The following is a 23,695-nucleotide window of genomic DNA, read 5'->3' as shown; positions in this document are numbered from 1 at the left end:
GAAAACATAACAAGGTTAAGTCTGAACTGTGATTAGTGAACTTTTGACTTTGTAAACAAAATAAGGGCATCGCCTACTTAATAAATGTATAAGTGTCATGTGATGCAGAGTTTAGTATTACGGAATTCACAAATTTGACTTGTACGTACGACTATAAACTTATATTGCCACCTCCCCCATATATAATCAACTTGATAATTAGATAATATTAATTGGAGAACTATTTTAATCAGATTCATTAAATTATAGTTACTTGATGCAATTAAGAAATAGATATACGGTGCTCCAAGAAAAGAAAAAGGAAAAGTGAGTGTGTATATATATAGACAGAAAATACATATTGGTTTTAAGGATTAAATATAATTCTTTTTTAATCTTTAAATTATTTTTGAATTTATATTTCATCCCTAAATTAAATTATATACTAATGATGTATCGATATTTTATGAAAGTTGAGACGGACCGGAGAGTGTTTTCTATATAATAAATTAAAAATTGACTTTAAATATAATTTAACGTTAAAAAATTTAATTTGTAAAGAGGTTTGTATATATAAATTGGTCTTATCTTTATACAATGTAGGACTTCTAATACACTCCACATGCTAATATATATACATTTCAAGCATGAAACCAAATATTAATAGGTGGTTCCATAGCGACCTCATAGCGGATAGAATAATAGAACCAACAAATAACAAATTTTAATGGAACATACTCTAATTCATGACTAATATCATCTTAAAAAATAAACTTTAACCCTAATTCAATCTTACATCATTAGTTTGTAAAGTGAGATTTGCACCGATATATATATATATATATATATATATATATATATATATATATATATATATATATATATATATATATATATATATATATATATATATTATAAATTGACTTTATTTATAAAGACTTGATACATAAATTGACCTTATTTATAATAATTTCATACACCATTTCGTAAATATGACATTTTACATATTTTTCATAAAATACCCAAACAAAATATTATATACTTTAATTTAGAATAAACCAAATATTTTAAAAATGATTTAAAGAAAAAAATTATATTTAACATTAATTTTAAATAGATTCTTTCAGAATTTATACAATACAAATTTATTTTGTACTGGTTCTATTCTAAAAAGACATTGGTATTACTTTTCTAAAAGTATTTTAATTCAACTACTTGAACTATTACACACGCCTTTCTAATGATAAAATACAAGGGTAACAAAGGCAATTATCAATGTTTACTCTCTTTTTTTCTCTGTTAATCAATATTTCTATTAGATTCAGTTTTATTTATAGAAAAACATTTAAAAAAATGCTCCAATTATCATTAATCATGCTTTTTAATAGATATGAATTCTCGATAAAGATATTTTGTGATACCATGAAAGAACATTAGATTAATTTTATCTAATTAAATTGTGATTTATTACAGTTATTTTAATGCATGCACTGTTTAGACATTAATTAGTTGGCATAGTATATGCCTATGGAGCTTACATCATTAATTTTTTTCTTTTATTTTTTGGGATATGGAGCCCAGCCAGCTAGGTTAGAACACAATACTATATGTTTAAGTCGGTAGTTAATTATAAATGATGACACTTTTTAATTGAATTCGTTGTTGAAAAATTATAGATTAATTCGACGAGAAGGTAAGAAAAAAGAGTGGGAAAACAATAAAATCACACGATGAGTCAGAGGGAAAGGGTTGAAAGAGAAGATGTTGCTGTTCATACTATGTTGAGCAAGAGTTCATGAACTTGGATGCTTTTTTTCTTATGCTTCTAAATAAATACAATTTTTAAATTTAGCTGTTTCCAAGTAATCTTCATATGACAGCTACTACCATTTATTTCTTAAAACCACATTTAATACTACAATTAATCTGGACCCTATAATTAGTTAAGTGTTAAATATATAAAATGTTTAATATTTTATACATTTATAATATAAATATATTTAATGTTGATGTAATGTTTTTACGAATAAAAAATCTTAAATAATAATCAATTTTAATGATAAAAAATTGTTCCACTATATAGACTAATTTAGATACTAATTTATAAAATAAAAAATTATTAATTATTAAAAGTGTTACTATTATAAATAATTAATCGTTAAATTGGTTATTAATTAATTAGAAATTAATTTTTTAGTATCCAAAACCCCATAATTAATGTTTTTGGACTAATTTATAAACTGATTTCTTTGGTAGTTAAAACTTTGATAACTAAATTTTAGATACTATAGACCAGTTGTAACTTTTTATTTATATTAGTGATTATTTTAATAAATAATAATTTTTTATTTTATCAATTGATATTTAAATAGATCACTATAATGACTAACAATTTTTTATTACTAAAATTGATTTGTTAATGAAAATATTCTCTACTGTATAAACTAGTTTATATAGGGTTTATAATTATCTTTTTGTCATTGTCAAAAGAAATTTTCAATATTTTAAAAATTAGCTTGCTAATATATATATATATATATATATATATATATATATATATATATATATATATATATATATATATATATATATAGTAGGGTAATAATTAAATGAAATACTATGAAGTTAGATATGGTGAAATTATTAAATTATAAAATATTAATTAATAATTTCAAGTTTAAATTTAAATATGTGAAAATTATAAATGATTTTATATAATTTATATAAGTCAATATAAAATGTATTTAACATTTCAAAGCTTTTAACACGGCCCTTTCCGATTAAGCCTATCGATTAGGTTTCATAATTTCTTCTACCTTAGGTTACATTTAATATATTTGGTTGCAGATTTCATTCTTTTAAGTATAAAAAATATTAGTTGGAACAAACTTATTCCAATATTTTTATGTTTCAAAGGACAGAAAATAGGATGTTGTGTTGGCAAAGTGACTTTGTTTATCTTTTCACACTACATCAATCACACTTCAAATTCAAATTTATCCACGTCTTTCGTAATTAGCATGCATAGGTACTCTACTAGTCAATTCCATAAATTTAACTTCATTAAAATTATTTAAAATGTGTGGTCCTCCATTAATATATTAATCAGAGAACAAACTCATTATTTATTTTCCAAGACGTTGTTATCAAAACATGCACATCCAAACCAAATATATAGCGTGATTGAGAAGTCATTGATGAAAAAAACTGTATTAAAATGTGAAAATAATTATTAAATTTTTAAATTATATTCTCATACTTAAGAAAATACATTAAAAATATGAAATACAAATTTCATATCACTCTTTATCTTAATTACAATCACAAAATATTAATAATTAGCTCTAATCATACTGAAGTATCTCTTAAAAATGAGCTATTGGAGAGACGTGAAATCTAGATATAATTCACTTAAGGAATAACATCATTTTTAATTTAAAATTTTTAAATAATTTAATTTTTGTATGATATTCAATTATCTTATTTTTTATTCAATGTGAAATTTAGATATTTTTGAATAATAATATTTAAATCATAATATTCGAAAAGAAGAAAGGAAGTATAAAATTATTTAGGAGGAGAAACTACAGAATAATTTATAAAATAAAAATGATATTTGTTCCAACTGAAAAAGATAATTAAGTAGATATTTCACTTACAGCCGTGATATGCTTCGAAACATCATATCTTTCTACACTCAACTAACCCTTTGAAAGTAGTTCACGTTTCATTGTTGAATTTATTTTCCAACTAGTATATTTCACAAATCATAATCATGAACCTAATTAACTATTTATATTCTACACATTAGCAAAATAAATGTATACGATCAAATCTATAAACCTACTTAGCGTATCACAGACATTTTATTATATTCATAGTAGAAGTAGATAGATTATACTCTGCATATTAATAGTGTTGTTGAACATAAAGAATAATAGACCATAAAAATAAAGAAATAGATGAATTTACAGTCATTAAGTCATCCACGTTGTGCTGAATCATTAAATGTAGTAAACGCGTGAAAATTTGACCTGGAGAGATTCCTATACATTACAAAATGCTTTCATACAAACTTTAATAACTTTTTTTAATGAAAAGGTTGAAATCATAAGCATTGTCTCCTACATGCATGTTTGACCTAAATGTAGGTCAGTTGAAGGCTAGTATACCACATATTTAATTATTTAAATGTTTCTTGTAATTTACACAATTTAGATATGTTTTATGTTTTTACTTTTCAAAATATGTTTTAAATTTATTTTATTTATATTTATATTTATTAGAATAATGAGGTGGCACTTCACCACGTGGAACAAGAACGTGAGAGACGGTGGTCCTGGAGAAAAATACAAAGGCTCATAGACATCTTGACATTGATTTTGTTTGCATCTATTATACATTTTTTTTTTCTTATCTCTCTCTTTTTATCATATAACATAACTTATCAACTTATTATTTTTCTCTCTGTAAGTGTATACTAAGGTTAATGTAATTTTGTTTGTCTATGAATTATTACTCTATAAAATAAAGAGAAGAATAAGAAGTTTTACAAAAAATAAAATAATCTGTCAAGCAAAATGAGAAAGAAAAAAAAAACCTAGTTCTTCCAATAAAGTCATAGCTAGAAAGTTGGTCACAGTGTGTGACAACAAATTCGTTGTTGAGTGAGCTTAAAGTCACATTCAATCCGTAGTGTTATTTCGTTTTGTTTTTTTCAAAGCAGATATGAGTATTGAGATTTTAGTAACAAGACATTGTGGTGACCCATGAAATTAGCAAAACTATCAACAAAATTGACTTAATGATCTTTAAAGATATTATCACATGAAGCTATAGGGCTCAGATTGCCCCTGGAGGCATTATCAGTGTTGCACTTGAAGAAAAAAAAAATTAATACAATGGAACTTCAAAAATTTTCGGAGCAACCATAGGGATGATACAAATGTTGAAGAACTTGATGTAGTAATTTATGTTATCTTTTCTTTTTAACTAGCGATCCTATAAAACCATCAGCTTTGATACCACTGATAGGTTATATATATTTCACATCTATAAGTTATGATCGTTGTTATGGGTCTTTATTCTTATATAGTGTTTAACTTTGTCTTTTCTATTCAATGTGGGACTTTTTGACTCACATTTGTACTATTCCCAACATAATTTATGTTATCTTTTCTTTTTAACTAGTGACCCTATAAAACCTGCATCTTCTTTAATATCAATCCTCTTGTGAAATTTAATAGAGTTGTATGTACCAAATTATTGCAACAAAAAGAATTACAAAGTACTACACAAAAAAAATGGATTTATCGAACACATAAAATCTGTTAATAATCACAAAAAATTGTCGATAAAACAAAATTATTAGTGATTTACTAGCGATATAAATTTCGTCAATAAAATATTCATTGTTTACCGACGTCGATATATAAGAATAATTATCAATGATAAAACAACAATCAGTAATTACTGACAAATTGTTGATAATCAGTAATTATCCATAACCTAAAACCATCATTAATTATATATCAATGATTATTAGTAATAATTTTCATTGATATATATCATGATTTAGTCTCCCTTCTCTTTTTCTTTTCTTTTTTCTTCTTCTTCTTATTCCTCTTCTTTCTTTTCTTCTTCTTCTTCCTCTTCCGCTATCGCCATCATTATATTTGTTGTCGTTGCATCAGCCACTTTTAGCTCCTTTTTCTCCTTGTCATTTTTCTCCTCCCCCATCAGTACTTTGTAGTTGTTGTCATTGTCATTATTGTTTCCCCTTCCTCTTTCTCTCGCTTCTTCTTTTCCTCTTCTCACCATTTACATTTAATTTATAACAAATATTTCATCAAATTTGGTAGAAAAATTGGTATCGATTTTATTGACAAATTTTAAAAATTATATTTACCAACAAATTTTCAAAAATTCAATTACTGACGAATTTTCAGAAAATTCAACAAATATTAAAAAAAATTATTACCGATTAATTTTATCACAATTGTCAAAGCTAAAGCGAAAACTTTGAATTACCGAACAAATTTTACTAACGAATTAAATCAATATTTAAAATTTTAAATCTATCAGTAAATTTTATTTGACTGACAATTTTTTTTCATTGGTAAAATGTATAAATAAATGTTATCTTATTGATGAATTATTTATCAATAAAATTTTATCAATAATAAGTCTTTCTTTTGTAAAAAAGAAATATATTTCATATAGGAGATAAACTTCTTAATAGTCTATTCAAAGAAAATTTATATATCACTCTAACCCAAAAATGTTTATAAACTACCAACACGCAATAATTAAAAGGGAATTTATTGAGAAGACACAATTTACACCACAAAAACAAACGAGAAATTAGTATATATGTATGTACCCATAGTATAAGTGGTCATTAAAATTGATAAGCATATAATACACGAACATATCCGTAGATAATTACATATAGATATATCAATAAATAATTACATATAGATTTAACTACAAAAAATTACTTAGAGATTTATCTATAGGTAATATCTACAAATTTATTTAATTTACTCATAGGTAATTTACCTACATATAAATCTATAGGTACGTTAGCTACAATTAGTTTACTTACAAATTTTTGTCCGTAAAAAATTTATGGGTAAAAGTATCTTTTTTACGAATTTTATACTTACTTATGAATTTTTGTAGTAAGTAATATGTATTTTTATTTTTGTTGTAAATAATATATATTTTTCTTATAATGTGTCTGTTGGATCTTTTAACGGGAAAGGTATTAAAGTGATGAGTGATGGATAAAATCCATTTAAAGCATATGATACTAGTTTTAATTGGAGTTACTATATTTTTTTAGAAAAAAAAAATTGTATAATTTACAAAATACATTTTATAGTATTTTTCACTTTATAAAATTACACTTTTGTAATCAAATTGTGCATTCTCTTTATTATAAGAGTTAAACGGGTTTATACACTCCTAACTAAAAATAACTTCAAATAACGAAAAAGAATTAACCGTATTGAAAATGTTCAATAACATATTTTGTATTATTCTTATTGATTTAGAGAACGTACACCAAACCATCTAGTTTTCTCACATAAAAAAGTTATTAGTACTCTATTTTAACTCTAGTTTGTAGCTTCAGAAATTTGGTGAGATAGCATGATTTCCTATATTAGTTATGACTTCAATAATAATAAATGAACTTTCAAATTTTAAATTTTTATAATTTTATTCTTCGTTATGAGTTTAGGTTTATTCCTCCATCTTGTTTTTTGTTTTTGTTTAATACACTATGATATATAGCATATCATATACAGTTTTACTAAAGAAAATATTTTTTTATAAAATTAAAATTTATAAAAAATAAACATTTTTAAATATCAAAATAGTATTTCTTTAAATAGTTAATTGTTGTATATGTATATTTTGAGGATGGATATCGGATAAGTTGCTACATGTTAATTATGATGTTATACAAGAGATTTTTTCTCAAAGTTATCAATGACCATGGATTTATGGAATATGAAATTTTTCACTAAATGCTCCCCAGTGTAACGAGGAATTAATCCTGTTATGTGCTAAATTCCAAATAATTAACTAATCATCAAGAATATCAGGAAAATAGTTCTTTTTATTTCTTAATTTAATTTTGGTGATTCTATTATTTTGTAATTCTTATTTTCATATAAAATGTATAATATTCACATTCTCATTAACATTTTACTTGATTGTCAACATATATAAAAATATCTTTTATTCATTTATCATGATTTAAGATTCAGAATTTTAAATTTATAAGATGTTACTATATTTTATGAGACAGGTTATAAATCTCAGATCTAATGAACGATTTATGTACAACAAAATTTTCCAAAAAATAGGCGGCGTATTTTCCTTAAAACATCATTTATTGCATTCACAATTTATCCGGCAGGCCCAACAAGAGGTAATAAACAAGGTTGACCAGAAGTCAAATTTGTAACGCTGTTTCAGTTTACATGAGTTTGTGACGGAATTCAAAGAAGATTTTGTCATGGACAAATCATAACTACAAAATTCACTATCCACTATGAGAAATAGAAGGATTTTTATTATTTTTTGAAAACTTAGGAAGCATGAAATTTGGTACGGAGCAAAACTCCCTTTTTCCACCAATTTTTTTTTTCTTCATATTTATAAATTTTCTCCCACTTATATTTTTCATCTATATTTATTTCTTTGATCCTTGTTTATTTTTTTAATACACTCGTATTTTTTTTTATCCACACCCATTCTCTCGATTACATTCTTCTACTTATTTTATTCATTCATAATTATCTCCTCCTTCTACATTCTCTCCTTTATACACATTCTTCTATATTTATCTTCTTCGTCCATTATAACTTTATTTTTATTTATATTTGTTAAATATCAATTTTTTTCTTTTTGAAGTTTAGTGATTAATTATCTTATTTTCAAAATTATAAATTTCAGATTAATTTTAAAACATTTCATTAAAAATAATTTACAGTTAAATTTTACTAAGGATCGATATGTTTAAATTTTTTGTATAATTTCATTGAAAGATAATTTTTTTTTTCTTTAGCTCCGAGTAATAATTCCTCATGTACACATAAGGGTTGGCATATCATCCTTCAGAATAAAAAATCACTAAATAAATTTGGCCAAACATTTGTATGGTTAAAACACAGAAGTGAGATTGCATCAACACTCGAAATTAGATTTTGCGAAGAAGATCGTAATCTTTTCTTGCATAACACGTGCACGTAAACGCCACTAATATGGTCTACTTTAAAAATGGTAAAATTCTTAAGCAAACAAGATTCATTAATCTTTCCATTATCTTTTCAGCACTATCAAATCTAGCATAATTAACGTAACCCAAGAAACTTTAGAAGATCTTGAAGTTTCCTTCAGTCTTTTCGCCAACACCTTTACATTTTTCAATTGTTTCAGTTGCTATCAATACCTATTTACGCGCAAAACTCCTTTCATTATCAAATGGATTAAGGAACTAAACAAATATGCTACTAAATACAGTAGTGAGGCCACGTGTTGCCTAAGTGACTTGCCCTTTGACAAAGTTATGTTCCCCATTATACCTTAATTGGAATCCTATGCTGAAAATCATGGTTAGTTTCATTGAACAACATTAAACACAACACCCAAGGTTGGTAAAAACAACAAAAACAAAACAAAATAAATAATCTATATCCTTAAATAAGGATTACTATGTAATCAATCATACACCTGTTAGATTAGCATTGCATCAAAAGCCACTTTCAAAGGATTATTTCATTTGTTTTGTCTTGATGAAGGATTATGTTGTGCATATGATGAACCATTCTACTTTAGCTAGCTGGAACACTTGTACTTGATTATTATATATATTCTGTACGGGTGCTTAAGATCTCATTGATCCACTTGCCCCATTCTCACTGGGAAGCTAATGAAGCTGTGAACAACCATGTTAAGACTCGAACAAACGTGGAATATATAACTGACATCACAATAAACACAGGAAAAATCAATTTCAAATTTCTCAATGATAATTATTAAGATGGCCCGCTACGATATGGTATAAAAGTGAAGCATATATGTGTAATAGAAATCGCAGATGTATGTGTAGGATCGTGTGGAAGAGGTTGTTAAAGTGTGAAATCATGGTAGCTATGATGGGTTGCGTAGCAACAGAAAAAGAGTGGAAGAAAGGGCCTTGGACTGGTGAAGAAGACAAGTTGCTAAGTGAATATGTTAGCTTCTATGGTGAAGGTAGGTGGAGTTCAGTGGCAAAGTTTACAGGTATATATGTGTTACTTACACTTTCATTCTATATATATATATATATATATATATATATATATATATATATATATATATATATATATATATCATGAATTGCACCATTTCTAATTGAATTGAATTATTCAGGATTAAATAGGAGTGGCAAAAGCTGCAGGTTAAGATGGGTAAATTATTTGAAACCTGGTCTGAAGAAAGGTCAACTAACACCATTGGAAGAAGGAACCATTATGGAACTACATGCGATTTTGGGTAACAAGTAAGTAACAGACACCATAGATGTTCTCCTTTTTCTTAAATATTCAAACTTTCTGTTAATGTTTTAATGGGAACTGCAAAATAACACAGGTGGTCTACAATAGCAAAGTACTTGCCAGGTAGAACAGATAACGAGATCAAGAACTACTGGAGAACCCACTTCGGGAAGAGGGAGAAATCCAAACACAAGAAGCTACAAAGGCGACAGAAGGAACAACAACAAGAACGACAACCTGAGAAGTGTGATTTCAAAAACATCATGTGCCACAAGGATACCACGAATGAAACAAAATCGTTTGAGACACAAAATAATAAGCTACAAGAAATTGGTTCGATGAACCCAACGATGGATAACCAATACAATAACACCGTTCCTTCCATGCACGAGGGTTTCTCATCCACGTGGCCAGATACTACAGTGGATGATGGGTTATGGTTTGGTTTATGGGACTTTGATGAATCACTGAGTTTTGCAGATTATGTTAACCAGTTCAGCAAATGTGGCATGCCAAATGAAAGCACATTTTATGTTGGAGGGGATTCCACGCTAAGTGATGATAAAACTTGTTGTTTTGATGATGCATATGGCAACCTCTTCTACGGAAAAGACATATTTGGATGAACCTTCGAATGATTATGCAGGTTGTTGAATAAATAAGTTCATCGTCTCCATCGATCTTTAGTATCTTTTTTGGATGAATGTTATTACCTACTTCAATGGATCCTTTCAAGGGTGTAAACTTGTTATTAATGAACTAACAATAATATTAATTATTTTCTCTCACTAGTTGCATGCCATCACTTACATTTTACTTAAAATTTGTGTAAAAAATTAGAAAGAGTGAAGAAATAAATAAATTCAATGGAAAGAAAATGGCGAGAAAAACATTAATAAATTTTTTAATGAATGGGTATGAGAAAAAAAAAGAAAAGAAGACACATGAAGTGTAAAAAATTGTCTTTTAATGTTAGTTCCCAATCAATAATACCACCACTACTCTTTGTAAGAAATACAATAATCGTCTACGTTAAAAATAACCTACAATAAAAATTTTAATTAATATTAATTAGTAACTAAAAATAATTAGTCACTTTAATAATCAATTTATAAACTAAAAATTCTTGGTAACTAAAATAGTTTTTATTATGAATAAAAAATTATAATTTATTTATAAATTAATAACTAAAATAGTTTTCATATAAATTGATAACTAAATTGGTCATTAATATCAATTATTAAGATTTCACTACCAAATAATTGATCTTTAAATTAGTCTTTAATTAAGAAATTAGTCTATAAATTAATTTTTAATTAAAAAATTGGTCTATAACCTAGTGTCTAAACATTTTGTCACTAAAATTAGTTATTTAATAATTTTTTCATACTCTTAATTATAATCTAATAAGTTAAAATTATTTGAAAGTTTATACCGTCATATTTATAGTTTTTAATTAATTTTTTTTGAACCGATTTAAATTTACATAGAAATAATAATAATAATAATAATAATAATAATAATAATAAATTTCCAATCTGAATTTGTAAGATAAAGTTTTCTTTCACACCACTAGCAGCCTTGAAGCCCAAGTTGTCAAAGAAGATGAAGTCCAGTCCAAAATAACCACATTGTATGGCCCAACTGTGTGCAGATACCTGCAATTTTTTCAGAAAACAACAAGGCCCGAAAATGATATTGCATGAAAGAAAAATATTAAGAAGTGAAATTTTTAACTTTCAACTATTATAAAATTTGACTTCATGCTTTTATAAAAATATTTAAATTCGTTTTTTTTTTTCAAGCCCAGACAACTTATTGATGTGAAACCAATTAGACTTGAGAGGAGGATGTTGTGACGTCAGAAGTCTAAGTTAACTTCGATATAATGAAGGGTGATCATATAATAAAAATATAATAATATTTTAATTTATTTTTTTATTCATTTTTAATCTATCATTTAGATCACTTTTAGATCATCGTATCATATCATTAAACTTTTTTAACATGTTACATCATAAAATATTAAAATATTATTCGATTTCAAATTTTTTATTGATTTTTTAGTGTTGTCTTCTACTCTATTTTCAAAATATGTTATTACTTAAAAACAATTTAATATATTTTAAAACATCGATGTTAGTGTTCATCGTATTATTTTCAAGACACAATAAAAGATTAGCTCATAAAAACACGACAAAAAATCTAAATTCGCAATATCCTCTCAAAAGAGAAGCATTAATCCTCCATTTCGAAGGGATAGAATTTGTTCAATATTCCATGCTGAACTATGGTTTTTTGCAGTATATATGCGTCCATCTTTCTTAAGGATAAAGAGGGATAATAGTTTTGTCTTTCTACATTTTATATTACAATGGTGGCAAAGTGGCAGAGCCATGAAAAGCTTTTAGAATGAAGAGTGGTCTAGAATGGGACCATAAGCTATAATATATTCGTTACGCAAATGAGTCATAGGTTGATGCTTTCTAGTGTAGGCTGTTCAATCAAGTTCAGACCAAAAATACTTTACAAAAATGAAGCAAGCATCATTTCCAAATGGTTCAAAGACTTAAAGCCAACACAAATGCTGCAACCACACTTTATATTCCAAACCATAATCCAAAGTAAACAAACCCATGTGAATGGAAGATGCTTTCTGAAATCAATACAAAGTACACATTAGAAATGTTTCAGAATCAAGTGCATGAAAATTCTACTGCACCTTAATGACTACTGGATTCTAACTATTCTGGGTTCAGTCTTTCACTCGCCCCTTCAAGAAGCTTTTGGTTTGAAGCTTTTACCAATTCCAGTTTTGCAAGCAATCATTTATTGTTTCCTCGTTTTAATTGAAAGATAATAACTTGGACATAACAAGGAGATTTGGTTTATGAATGAGAAAAGAGTATTCATTTATTGATACATGCATATAATACTCTATCTTTCAGAAAAGAACCTGTTACATCCATGACAGAGATTTCGTTGAACAAATTGGGCCATGATTTTAGGTGCATTTGTAGAAAGCTCTACCACAGATCCAAAATCTCATGCCTTGCCACGCATGGAGAACCTCAATACATTTTTCTGCATCACAACTTTTCCTTTGTTCGGTCTAATCATCCCACTTACTATAATTCATAACCTCATACTGCTGCTACACAAATTTAATCCAATAGTTATTTATTTTCACAAATAAAAAAAAATATATATATATATATATGTATATATTTTCTTCTTCATCTTTCAGTAATAATATCATCCATGTTATGATGTATAACTAAATAAAAACGACTGCATAATCATCTATTTACTTTTTTAATAACATGAATTTGTTTTTTATTTTCGCAGCAAAAGTATTGCTTTTTCCTTTTTCACTTTTATCTTTTTTAAATGTTTACTATTTTAGGGTATGGAAATGGCATTTTGGAATTTAAAAAGAAGGTAAAATATAGAAATGTTTATTATTTATTTATTTATTTATTTATTGAAGTGATTGAGATTGAAGAAGATGATGATTGGATGGAATGTGCAAGTGCAGAATTGGTTTTCTTTTCACGGCACGCGTCTTCTTCACTCTCACCCACACAAAATCCCATGACTCGGTGCTCCTCTTCTCCCCTCGCGACACGTATCGCGTACGACGTCGTTGCAATTCGCAGGCTTTTCCATCAATCAACTTTCTGTCACCTGCTACTACTCTTCTTTTCTCTCCTCCCTCCCTTCGTTTCCCACTCTTTTTTACCGTTGCAAATTCATCACTATCAATCCATCTTCTTCTTTTTTCCTTACAGTTACACATCCAATCAAAGCAATTTTATATTATCAAAATTTTTATTTGTCATTTTTTTTTTAAATTTAGACATGAAATTAAAATTCGTTATGTTTTATATTTTGATGTATTTTAATCTTAAATTTAAAAGACAATAGATATAATCTACAAAATACACTTCTTCTAAACTCGTGCTTATAGAGATTAATAAATAATATGTAAATATAAATTCAACGCCGCTACATTTAAAAGTTTGGATAACATTTCAAGTTTGTTTAAGAGCACGTGTAAATCACCCTTGGCATGATATAATAATGTACGAGTTTGTGTTTTTCTTTTGTGTTGGTCTCAAAATGCGAAAATGGTACCTGAATTTCAAATCATTGTCAAAGAAGAAAGAAAGCAATAAAGTGGAGCACTTTCTTCGCCCACGAAAACAAAAATAAGATGTAACATGTTTATCTTCCTTGTTTGGAATGCAAGAACCTATGAAACTATCAATTCTTTCTTACACAACCCTAATCCAACTCTTCCATATATATATATATATATATATATATATATATATATATATATATATATAGAGAGAGAGAGAGAGAGAGAGAGAGAGAGAGATAGATAGATAGATAAGCACAGCAAAAAAAAATATATTATATTTACTTTGTCAAATAATTATCTATTTATTTTTTTTATCTGGGCATTTCATGAGAATAATAAAGTAACAATGTAAAATTACTCAAGTTCCATTTTAGGATGTAAGTGTTTTAAGCATAGGAGAAAAAAAAATGTAGAAGGGAAGGGTTTTGAGTTGTTTTTTTTTCTATTGAGATGTCAAAATCAAAGAACTGATTACACCAAACCAATAAGGCCCTTCTCTGTCTAGCTTCAAATTGATAATTAGCCAAAAAAAATAATTTTGCCCATAAAATTGTACCATTAATTGGCTTTAAGAGATTGTATATATACATGATTCTCCTACCTTGGAAGTTTTTTTGTATTCATCATAAAAGTGGTTTTGTACCTAGTCAATTTCCGTGTATGATATGATAAACTATTACATTAAGCATGTGTGTACGTATTCTAAAGGCAAGTCCAATTAAAAATGAGGAAACACAACTCAAAAATTAGTACGACAATGGTTTGTTCAAAAATTTTGTATCTTTGCCGTGCTATAATAGTATTGCGCGCAGCTATATCCATATCCAATACCAAGAAAAGAACAATTTCCAAGTTTTAACATCACCACGTAATATCATATTTTTTTTCTTTTAATTAGAAACCATTGTGTACGTTGTACAATGCATATAAATATAATCTTTTTTTAATTATATTTCCATTTTAGAAGCTATTTTATATAAACAAAGGTTTCTAAATAGTCTCATGTAACCAAGAAAGTAGCTAGGTAGGTAGGTAGGTGCTAGAAATCGTAAACTTTAATATCACATCTTATTTTTCATTGTGCTAATACAAGATAACAATGGGTTTCATTTTCAAAGAAAACAACTAATAAATACTTAGGATATTGACAACTATAAATAAATTGAATGGATATATAATATAACCACGAAAATTATCTAATCGTAGGGAAGACAATTATCAATTTAAATTATAATAAATGCAGATAATTACTTTACGTATGTGTATAATAAATTAACAAGATCAGTTACGTTACCGCATTAAAGATGTTTATATTTTTAATTATTGTAATTTGTGAGTTTTTTTTTTTTTTTACAGAAGAAGAGGACACTGTACCAATTGCCACCCTAATTAATAATGTACAGAAAAATATCTCAGTGGTCACTTTCAAATTTCAACCAACTACGTAAATACATGATATATGTTTCTCATTGAAATTTTCACATCAAGAACCTTTTTTTAATTATGAGTACCACTCTCTCATCTGTTGTTATACTTTTCAATGATTCTGCTATTTTAACGAGTAAAGCGAAGGGCAAAGCTTGAAATTATGCATGATAGTACAGTGTATATAAGCCAGTAAAAAGGTGACACGTGTGGAATCCATTTTAAGGTATGTGACGACGTTGCTAAGACAGTGGAAAATGACACAGATTTTCATTCCAAACAATAAATTATTAGTGACTGGGAGAGGTAGGTTGGAGAAACTAAAGTAAATGTAACAACAAAGATGAATAATGTGTGAAAAATATTATGGAGTTTATTGAATGAATATATTGTATTATCGTATTCGTAAGTAACATCAACACATAAGACAGCTGTCACCACGCGCCAGTGATGGGAAGCGGTGTGGAGTGCGTGAGACGCGCGTGGGGTGCGTGTGGGGATGTATTTGTTTTCCAAAAATACGTTAACATGGAAAATCATGGGAAAGAGAAAGTTACATGAAACTAGAAAGAAGTGGAACCCTAAGCTGCACTCAATTTTTCTGGTGGAGATGGAAAATCCTGAGGATAAAAAGGCAAGTTGAAGAGTACAGATAGATATATAGAAATACAAGAGAAGACAACACAAAACTCACACACAGCACTTTCCCTTCTCTCTCTTTCTAGGGTTCCAAGTTTGAAGTCGAAAGTGTTGAACTTTCTCTTGCTTTTCACAAATTTGGTTGCACTTGCAACTGAGCGAAGAAAGAGGGATCACCAGGGGCACGAGAGGAGGAAGAGGAAAGAGAAGAAAAAACAAGAAAAGTGGAGAAAGGGATAGGTGTTGTACTAAAATAGAAAAATTGAGTGAAAAAAAGGAAAAAATTTACAAGTAGAAGGAGTGAGGTTGGAGAATAATAAGGATATGGGGAGGGGAAGAGTGGAGTTGAAGAGGATAGAGAACAAGATAAACAGGCAAGTAACCTTTGCAAAGAGGAGAAATGGTCTTCTCAAGAAAGCCTATGAGCTATCTGTTCTCTGTGATGCTGAGGTTGCCCTCATCATCTTCTCCAACCGTGGCAAGCTTTATGAGTTCTGCAGCAGCACTAGGTATGCAGTATGTATGTGTTCATCTTTCTTTTCCTTTTTCTCTCTTCACCTCTCAGATCTACTTGCTTCTCTACTTTTATATTCCTTTCTGTCTTTCTTTCCATTTTCTTTTTCTTCACAAGAAGGCCTGTGTATGCTTCATTTCTGTTACTGTAAGATGGAGAAATCATAGTTCAGTTTTAATCTGGTTTTTGTTGTAAGGGATGGTAGATTTATCAGATCTAGTAATATGGCACATGATCTGGTGAATATCTAATATTTTCTCTGCATTGTGTGGTTATTGGATGATGGTTTACTAGCCTTTTTTTATCAAATTCAGTGTTAACTTTTTTCCTTCAAGTGTGGCTTTTTTTTCTTTTCAGAAATGAGATCGAGATCTTTCTGTTTATTGACACAATATTTACTTGAGTTTTCTCCTTAACTAAGTAATTTTCGTTGCTAGCTAGGAGAGTTGCAGTTATAAGTAGTGTCGTGACATGTTCTGTGTAACTACTTCAACTAAACTGGTAGTCCTATGAAGCCATAATCATGCAGAGGTTTAATTTTCACAAAAAAAAATGAATTACATTTCTATTCTTGAAATTAATTAATATATGTTTTCATTTAGAAAAATCAACTGTATCTGCTTTCCTACTTTGAGGAGGAGTGAGAATGTAAAGATTATTGTATATGAGTATATCAAAAATTGTTGGTTATCATGTCATTTTTTGGCACTTCCATGCAAAAGTTACATTTCTATTTTTTAATTTTTCACCCTTTATTTTAATATTTATTTTAATTTAGTCTCACGACCAGATTTATGTAATACTTTATTTCTTATTTATGTTATACTTTCCAATTCCTTGAACTCAGACCTAAACATTAAGTTAATATATAAATTGTAAAATGAAATGACAAATAAACAAATAGGATATATATGTACCTCGAAATACATGTATAACTATGCAAATGGGTCTATTTTACTTACTGTAAAAGATTTGATACTTTTTAGTGTTAAAATTTTCATAATTTTTTTACTTCTTGGTTAAAAATTGTTTGATCTTATTTCTAAAATTTTGTCATCCTAACAACAGAACAGTTAGGTTAGTTATTAAGACATTTATTGCTTTGGGTAATGTGTTAACAAAAATATTAAACATATACAAATACTAAACAAAAGCTTCATATATATATGGTTGTACATTAGCATGTAGAATGTGTATAGGTTATTGACTCTATTTTTTTCTTTGTGAACATTTCATTATCTTTCACTTATGAATGCTTTTATATAGTTTATGTAGCTAAAATATATACAATTTAATTGTTTGAAAAGTTATTTTTTTATCCTTGATTTTGAAGTTGTGTTAGATATGATCGGTATCTTTCCCAGAATAATATTTTTTTAGTTATTTGTTCATGATCCCACGTAGTACATTTCATAAACGAGGGAATTAAATGGAAAGAAATTGTTTGGGAATTAAAAGAACATTATGCCCTATCTGCTGAAAATATATTTAACTTAAGGTAGGGAAACAGTATATAGCTTGGGTTCTGGTGAATATTATGAAAACGACCAAATTTTGTTTCACAATTTCAATGACCAAAAACATCTATGCAATGGAAGATACAATTGGATTACAGATCGATATAAGTTGAGAATGACATGAACAGAACTCAGAATAGTGAACGAAAAACCACGAAGGGATAGCTTGTTTACTGTGGATGGATGCAATAGTAGTAATTAGGGTTAAATTTTGTGTGACTATTGCTGCAACTTCATGCACACATTTCTTTGAGTTTACTTAGATTGCTACCTCTATTAAACACTTGAACTGGGTGAGGTTAGGTTCCAAGTTTATTACTATATCTGAACATTTATATGAGACAATGCTCCAAGTGGAACCCTGTGCACTGTGAAGTCATAATTTTGCAGTTGTGTGGAACTACAGTGAGAATTCACAAACTAATTTCAATGTAACAAATCCAACAAGAGATGTGATATATTGATATTGTCCAGATTTTTAACACTTACAGGGAGAACTTATATTTGGACTTAATGTTTTTATCATGTTTCAATAAATTCCACGAAAATTGTGTTAAATTACTTTTAACTTATATAGACTCATAGTCATACTTAAGAATAAGATTTTGTGTGAATAAGCTTTTGTTAAAGATATTGAAAAAGAAAAAAAAAAAAAAACCTTGAACATGTTTATTCTGGCCACCTTTTTAACGTGTTTTTTAGGAGATGGATGTAACAAGTGTTACTATTTAAGTTTAGCCATTTGACTTCTTTTAGTTTTTCTCAATATTTATCCAAAAAATAATACTCAAAGATACTAAATGAAGAAGAACGCAAACATGTAAACTTTAAACTTAACCTACAAACTTTTGTGGTGTAATATTTCATACTTTGTTTACGAATATTCAGGTCTAAAACCAATATATATACATATAGTAGCTCTTGCAGACAATATCAAATTTACTAGTTCAGAAAACTTGATTTATTCACAAAATGGATTTCATTTATATTTATTTATATTTATTAATCGTACCATCTGAGTGGAATTTGTTAAGATATTTTCTGAGTTAACTTGCATTTATAACACCAAACAAAACAAGAGTGTTAGTTACAAGTTCTTCAGAGACATAGGTAATTCAATGTTTCCAATCTATGATGTCCGTTTTTCTTTCTGGTCTTTGCTTGGCTCTACTATTTCTAGCATTAATTAAAAGCTTCAATTCATCAATTCTGCTTTCAGTGGCCTAACATATATAACAATTCACATGCCCTACTATTTAGATATATCATGTACTACAGTTTGGTTAACTTGTATAAATACAAATGCTGCTAACTATTTTTTCCACTGTATGCAGCATTTTCTATAACCATGTCAGTATTTTTGTAGTCAGCTTGTGGTTTGAAAGATTTGTGTTCACAAAATCCATCTACTTCAAATGTTACTTTCAGTATACACAAGGAAAAATATTAAAGAGGCAAAACACAAGATATATAATGTTGATTAATTGACATCATTTAAGTAATAGTGGTTTATGTATGGTTATCCATGCCATCATCATCGAATTAAATTCTATTTCTTTCCTTGTCCACCTTCAAATCAGCATGCTCAAAACACTTGAAAGGTACCAGAAATGCAGTTATGGAGCAGTGGAAGTTAGCAAACCTGCTAAAGAGCTTGAGGTATAGGAACTGCTGTAGCTGCTTATTGGCATACAATTTAAATAATTATGGGAAATGTAATTATCTATATAACGTACAATATATACATACATATATGTATATAGTTTTTCTGTTACTGTGATATCTTCTAATTCTTATTATTTTTCATTTGTAGCAGAGCAGCTACCGTGAATACTTGAAGCTGAAAGCAAGATTTGAATCACTTCAAAGGACCCAAAGGTGAATTTAACAGGATAGTGTTTAGAAAACATGTAATGAATTAATTCATGATAAAAGAATAGTAACTTTCTCCTAAACGTTTATTTTTTCTGCGCTGAGATGTGAATAAAATTTGTTGTGAACATTTAGTCATCAAATATTTTGTTTCGTATTCTTTCGTGATTAATTTGCATATTACTTTGACCAATGCATTTACCTCTGCTACTGCAGAAACCTTCTAGGGGAAGACTTGGGTCCACTGAATACCAAAGAACTTGAGCAGCTTGAACGGCAATTGGATTCTTCTCTAAAGCAAGTGAGGTCCACCAAGGTAACCATGGAATTTAAGCATATTAGTTTCAAGTTTGTTTTATTTTTCTTTCTCATTCTTTCTCACCTACAATGTTTACAAAGAATTTTACTACAGTTGGTCCTGAACTCATTAACGTATAGTTTTGTATCAGTAGTTGCAGCAGCTTAACATTCCCACGCTTGATTTAACATCTTTTCGTGAGTCTTTTTCTGTGGGATTTTTTCTGATACCATGGCCAGTGCATCATTCACTGTATATGCTAAAGGCATATAACAACATGATGTCCCATGAATTTTTTATCAACTGAAAAGATTATGCTGAATTGGTACTTCCAAACATTCTTAAAATGGAATTACATTATATAAAAGTGGAAACCAATGCAATAGAATCGATTCATTAAGGATTTTGGACATTTTTAGATGTGAAGAAGTCGTCATGACATATTCTTCTTTTTGTTATAATGAAGAAACTTATACATACTGTGTGTGTCTCTCTCTCTATATATATATATGTATGATTTGTGTACTTGAAATTTCCATAAGAAAAGCTTATTGTGACTCTTGTTTGTTACCTGGCACTGCTGAAACATGAAATCGCAGACACAATTCATGCTGGATCAGTTGGCTGATCTTCAAAACAAGGTACCTTGTTTGACCTAATCAAAGGAATAAAGCAACTCCATGGATGCTAATAATTTGAAGCTATTGCTATTGTTTTTGTTGCAGGAGCAGATGTTGGTAGAAGCAAACAGATCCTTGACAATGAAGGTAATAGTGTACCATTATCCACAATGTTGTTCTACCTCCTAGAAAATATGTTTTGTAACATAAATTCAAATTAAGGTTGATGACATGATTCATGATACTACTTGTTGGCAGCTGGAAGAAATAAACTCAAGAAATCACTACAGGCAATCATGGGAAGCTGGTGATCAAAGTATGCAATATGGTGGGCCACAGAATTCTCAGTCTCAGGGCTTCTTCCAGCCACTGGAATGCAATCCCACTTTGCAGATTGGGTAACAAATGTCGTTACAAAATGTTTATTTCAACAGTAATGTTATCTGAACTACATTGTAATGTGTCCCTTTTGTGCAGTCCTGATTACAGGTACAATGTTGTTGCTTCAGATCAGATAACTGCAACAACTCCAGCCCAACAAGTGAGTGGCTTTATTCCCGGGTGGATGCTTTGAGCTAATTAGGCTCAGTATTCAGATGGAGACATAAAAGCAAAACACCCCACCAAAGGACAAAGCCAAATGCTTCTATTATTCTTATTTTGGTATAAGAAACATCTGTGACTTTTGTTCAAACGTTTGAACCATTAGCCATAGACATGTGGCATGTAAGAAATTTATAACATTTCAGCAACTTTTGAAGGATCCTTTTCTTATTATTAGAAATCTGAACTTCCCCTTATTATTTTCTTCTATTGCATCACATGTTAATGTTGACTTCATGTAAGCTCATTTTTCTGTTCATAGCGCTTCCATTATATAAAATCTCGTGAAGCTCTGAATCCTCTTTTCGATCTTTCATTGTATGAAGAAAAATTCAATGTCGGTTTTTTCTTCTTCAATTTTAGATATCTTTTGAATTTTTATTTTATTTTACTAATGTATCCCTGTATAATAATTTTTTCTTAATTTCAGACAGTGCCATGGTTTTCTTTTTCTTATATATATACTTTGTAGTGGAGACTCATAGCTTAACTGTTGAGATGTTTTTTAGGGCTTTTAAAAAGTTTCTTGATTACTTAAATTGGTCTTGTTACGCTAACATTTCTTTCTTCCCGATCTCGAATTAACTACTTTTCATATTATCTTTATAAATATTAAAGTGATTTATTATTTATTCATGTGAAAGCAGCTTATAAAGAAAGATGTTTATTGTTCACTTTTTATTTTTAAATCAAATCTCAAGTTATTTTGTAGTTTTTAATTTCAATATTTTATTTATATTTGATTCGGTATCATAAATTAATTATCACATTTTTATCGTTGCAGAATGATATGACTTATTTCATAAATAATAAACGTGAATTCAAACTGTTTTTCATGAAAGCACTCGGAGCATTGGGCTTAGCAGCCATTCCTATGGGCCCAATAGCTTGTCCACAGAAGTGTGTGAATATATTTTTGTATTTTGCTTCCTGCATAAAAAGGATTAAATTACCCTTTTTTTTTTTACTGCACTATACGGTTGCTACCGCCACTGTTTCAGTGGAAGAAAAGGGAGAGAACGCATTACGGATAAAAACTTTTTTTAGATTGCATTTCATGTATTTCAAAAAGTTTATTCTCGAAAATTAGTTCTGGAAGTTATTATATACGTTTTGGAAAGTTTGTTCCATAAATACTGTTCTAGAAAGCTTGTTGTAGAACGCGTGTCATGCATTCTGAAAATCTAGGTAATCTAGAAGTCACACTTTTATAAAAGGTAAAATGGTCATTCTGAAAACATGGAGGTGCACTAAGGATTATTGGGTGTGTAATATGAAAAATACTATGTTTCAGAAAAATAGAACAGGCCCAATACTGCTAACAGACCATCTTTTACTTGTGTAGGTTTCCACCGTCTGATAAGAATTTTTATTATCTTAATTTTTTTGTGTTCAAATAAATCCCTCTTAAATAGAGTAGGTTAGAGATGTTCTAACCTCTTTTGATAAAAACCTAATATAAAAGTTAAACGCATCATTACAAACTTAAATTAGTAGATATTTATCCTTTCTAATCAAATCACACATACGATAATAGATTATTAATTGATTCAATATAGTAAGTAATCAAAAAGTTAGTTGTTATTTATTTTACTTTTTTCTAGAAATATCTTTGTATAATTTCGTGGTGAGAATGGCTTGTTCTTAATACTAAGTATTGTTAGGGGTCTATGAGCCTGAATTTGCTGGTCCCGATGATAATGAGTCTATAGGAACCCTATCTTAGATCCCTAATTTCTTTCTCTTAATAGAAAAGGGAAAAGTAAGAAAGCATATGTAATTACATCATTGTTTAAAGAAAGGATAAAGCATTGTAATGCAAAAAACAATGAAAGAAATGTGGACCACCTAATAGTTTAGTGTTTTAATTGTACTAATTAATATGAAAATGGTGATTTTATGTTGATGGACCACAAGGGCACATTCTTTGTTGTCATAACTAGCATATAGCATATTTATAAGTTTATGCCTGTTTTTGTATATATCCACAATCTTAACTCAATACAATCAACTTGCTTCAATTTTTAAT

At 28.4% G+C, this 23,695-nt stretch overlaps 2 protein-coding genes across 5 annotated transcripts; both read left to right on the top strand.

Annotated features, from left to right (window-relative positions):
• Positions 1-9,439: 9,439 nt before the first annotated feature.
• LOC114186132 (uncharacterized) lies at positions 9,440-10,819 on the top strand. Of its 2 annotated transcripts, none has more exons than XM_028074159.2 (3): positions 9,440-9,747; positions 9,907-10,036; positions 10,126-10,819. In XM_028074159.2, the coding sequence occupies exons 1-3, from the start codon at positions 9,573-9,575 to the stop codon at positions 10,655-10,657; spliced, it is 837 nt and encodes a 278-aa protein (XP_027929960.1). In that variant the 5' UTR covers positions 9,440-9,572; the 3' UTR covers positions 10,658-10,819. The 2 variants fall into 2 exon arrangements, with proteins under 2 accessions (XP_027929960.1, XP_027929959.1); XM_028074158.2 differs by having other exon boundaries at positions 9,448-9,777.
• Positions 10,820-16,236: 5,417 nt separating this feature from the next.
• On the top strand, positions 16,237-21,876 carry LOC114183650 (agamous-like MADS-box protein MADS2). Of its 3 annotated transcripts, none has more exons than XM_028070733.2 (8): positions 16,237-16,751; positions 19,854-19,932; positions 20,087-20,151; positions 20,362-20,461; positions 21,043-21,084; positions 21,169-21,210; positions 21,322-21,461; positions 21,541-21,876. In XM_028070733.2, the coding sequence occupies exons 1-8, from the start codon at positions 16,567-16,569 to the stop codon at positions 21,635-21,637; spliced, it is 750 nt and encodes a 249-aa protein (XP_027926534.1). In that variant the 5' UTR covers positions 16,237-16,566; the 3' UTR covers positions 21,638-21,876. The 3 variants fall into 3 exon arrangements, with proteins under 3 accessions (XP_027926534.1, XP_027926535.1, XP_085530228.1); XM_028070734.2 differs by having other exon boundaries at positions 16,243-16,751; positions 20,090-20,151; XM_085674102.1 differs by having other exon boundaries at positions 16,576-16,762; positions 20,090-20,151.
• The last annotated feature ends 1,819 nt before the right edge of the window (positions 21,877-23,695 follow it).

This window comes from Vigna unguiculata, chromosome 5, assembly GCF_037176805.1.
Source record: "Vigna unguiculata cultivar grain cowpea cultivar isolate G323 ecotype 2 chromosome 5, ASM3717680v1, whole genome shotgun sequence".
Taxonomy (NCBI): domain Eukaryota; kingdom Viridiplantae; phylum Streptophyta; class Magnoliopsida; order Fabales; family Fabaceae; genus Vigna; species Vigna unguiculata.
The sequence above is the reverse complement of the archived record's forward strand: the minus strand, read 5'-3'. Positions and strand labels throughout refer to the sequence as shown.

Coding starts and splice junctions, on each gene's coding strand:
- LOC114186132 (XM_028074158.2), top strand. CDS start 9,573: ATGTGTAATAGAAATCGCAGATGTATGTGTAGGATCGTGTGGAAGAGG. Junction 9,778..9,906: donor TTCAGTGGCAAAGTTTACAG/GTATATATGTGT, acceptor TGAATTATTCAG/GATTAAATAGGAGTGGCAAA. Junction 10,037..10,125: donor CATGCGATTTTGGGTAACAA/GTAAGTAACAGA, acceptor AAAATAACACAG/GTGGTCTACAATAGCAAAGT.
- LOC114183650 (XM_028070733.2), top strand. CDS start 16,567: ATGGGGAGGGGAAGAGTGGAGTTGAAGAGGATAGAGAACAAGATAAAC. Junction 20,462..21,042: donor AGCAAGTGAGGTCCACCAAG/GTAACCATGGAA, acceptor ATGAAATCGCAG/ACACAATTCATGCTGGATCA. Junction 21,462..21,540: donor AATCCCACTTTGCAGATTGG/GTAACAAATGTC, acceptor CCTTTTGTGCAG/TCCTGATTACAGGTACAATG.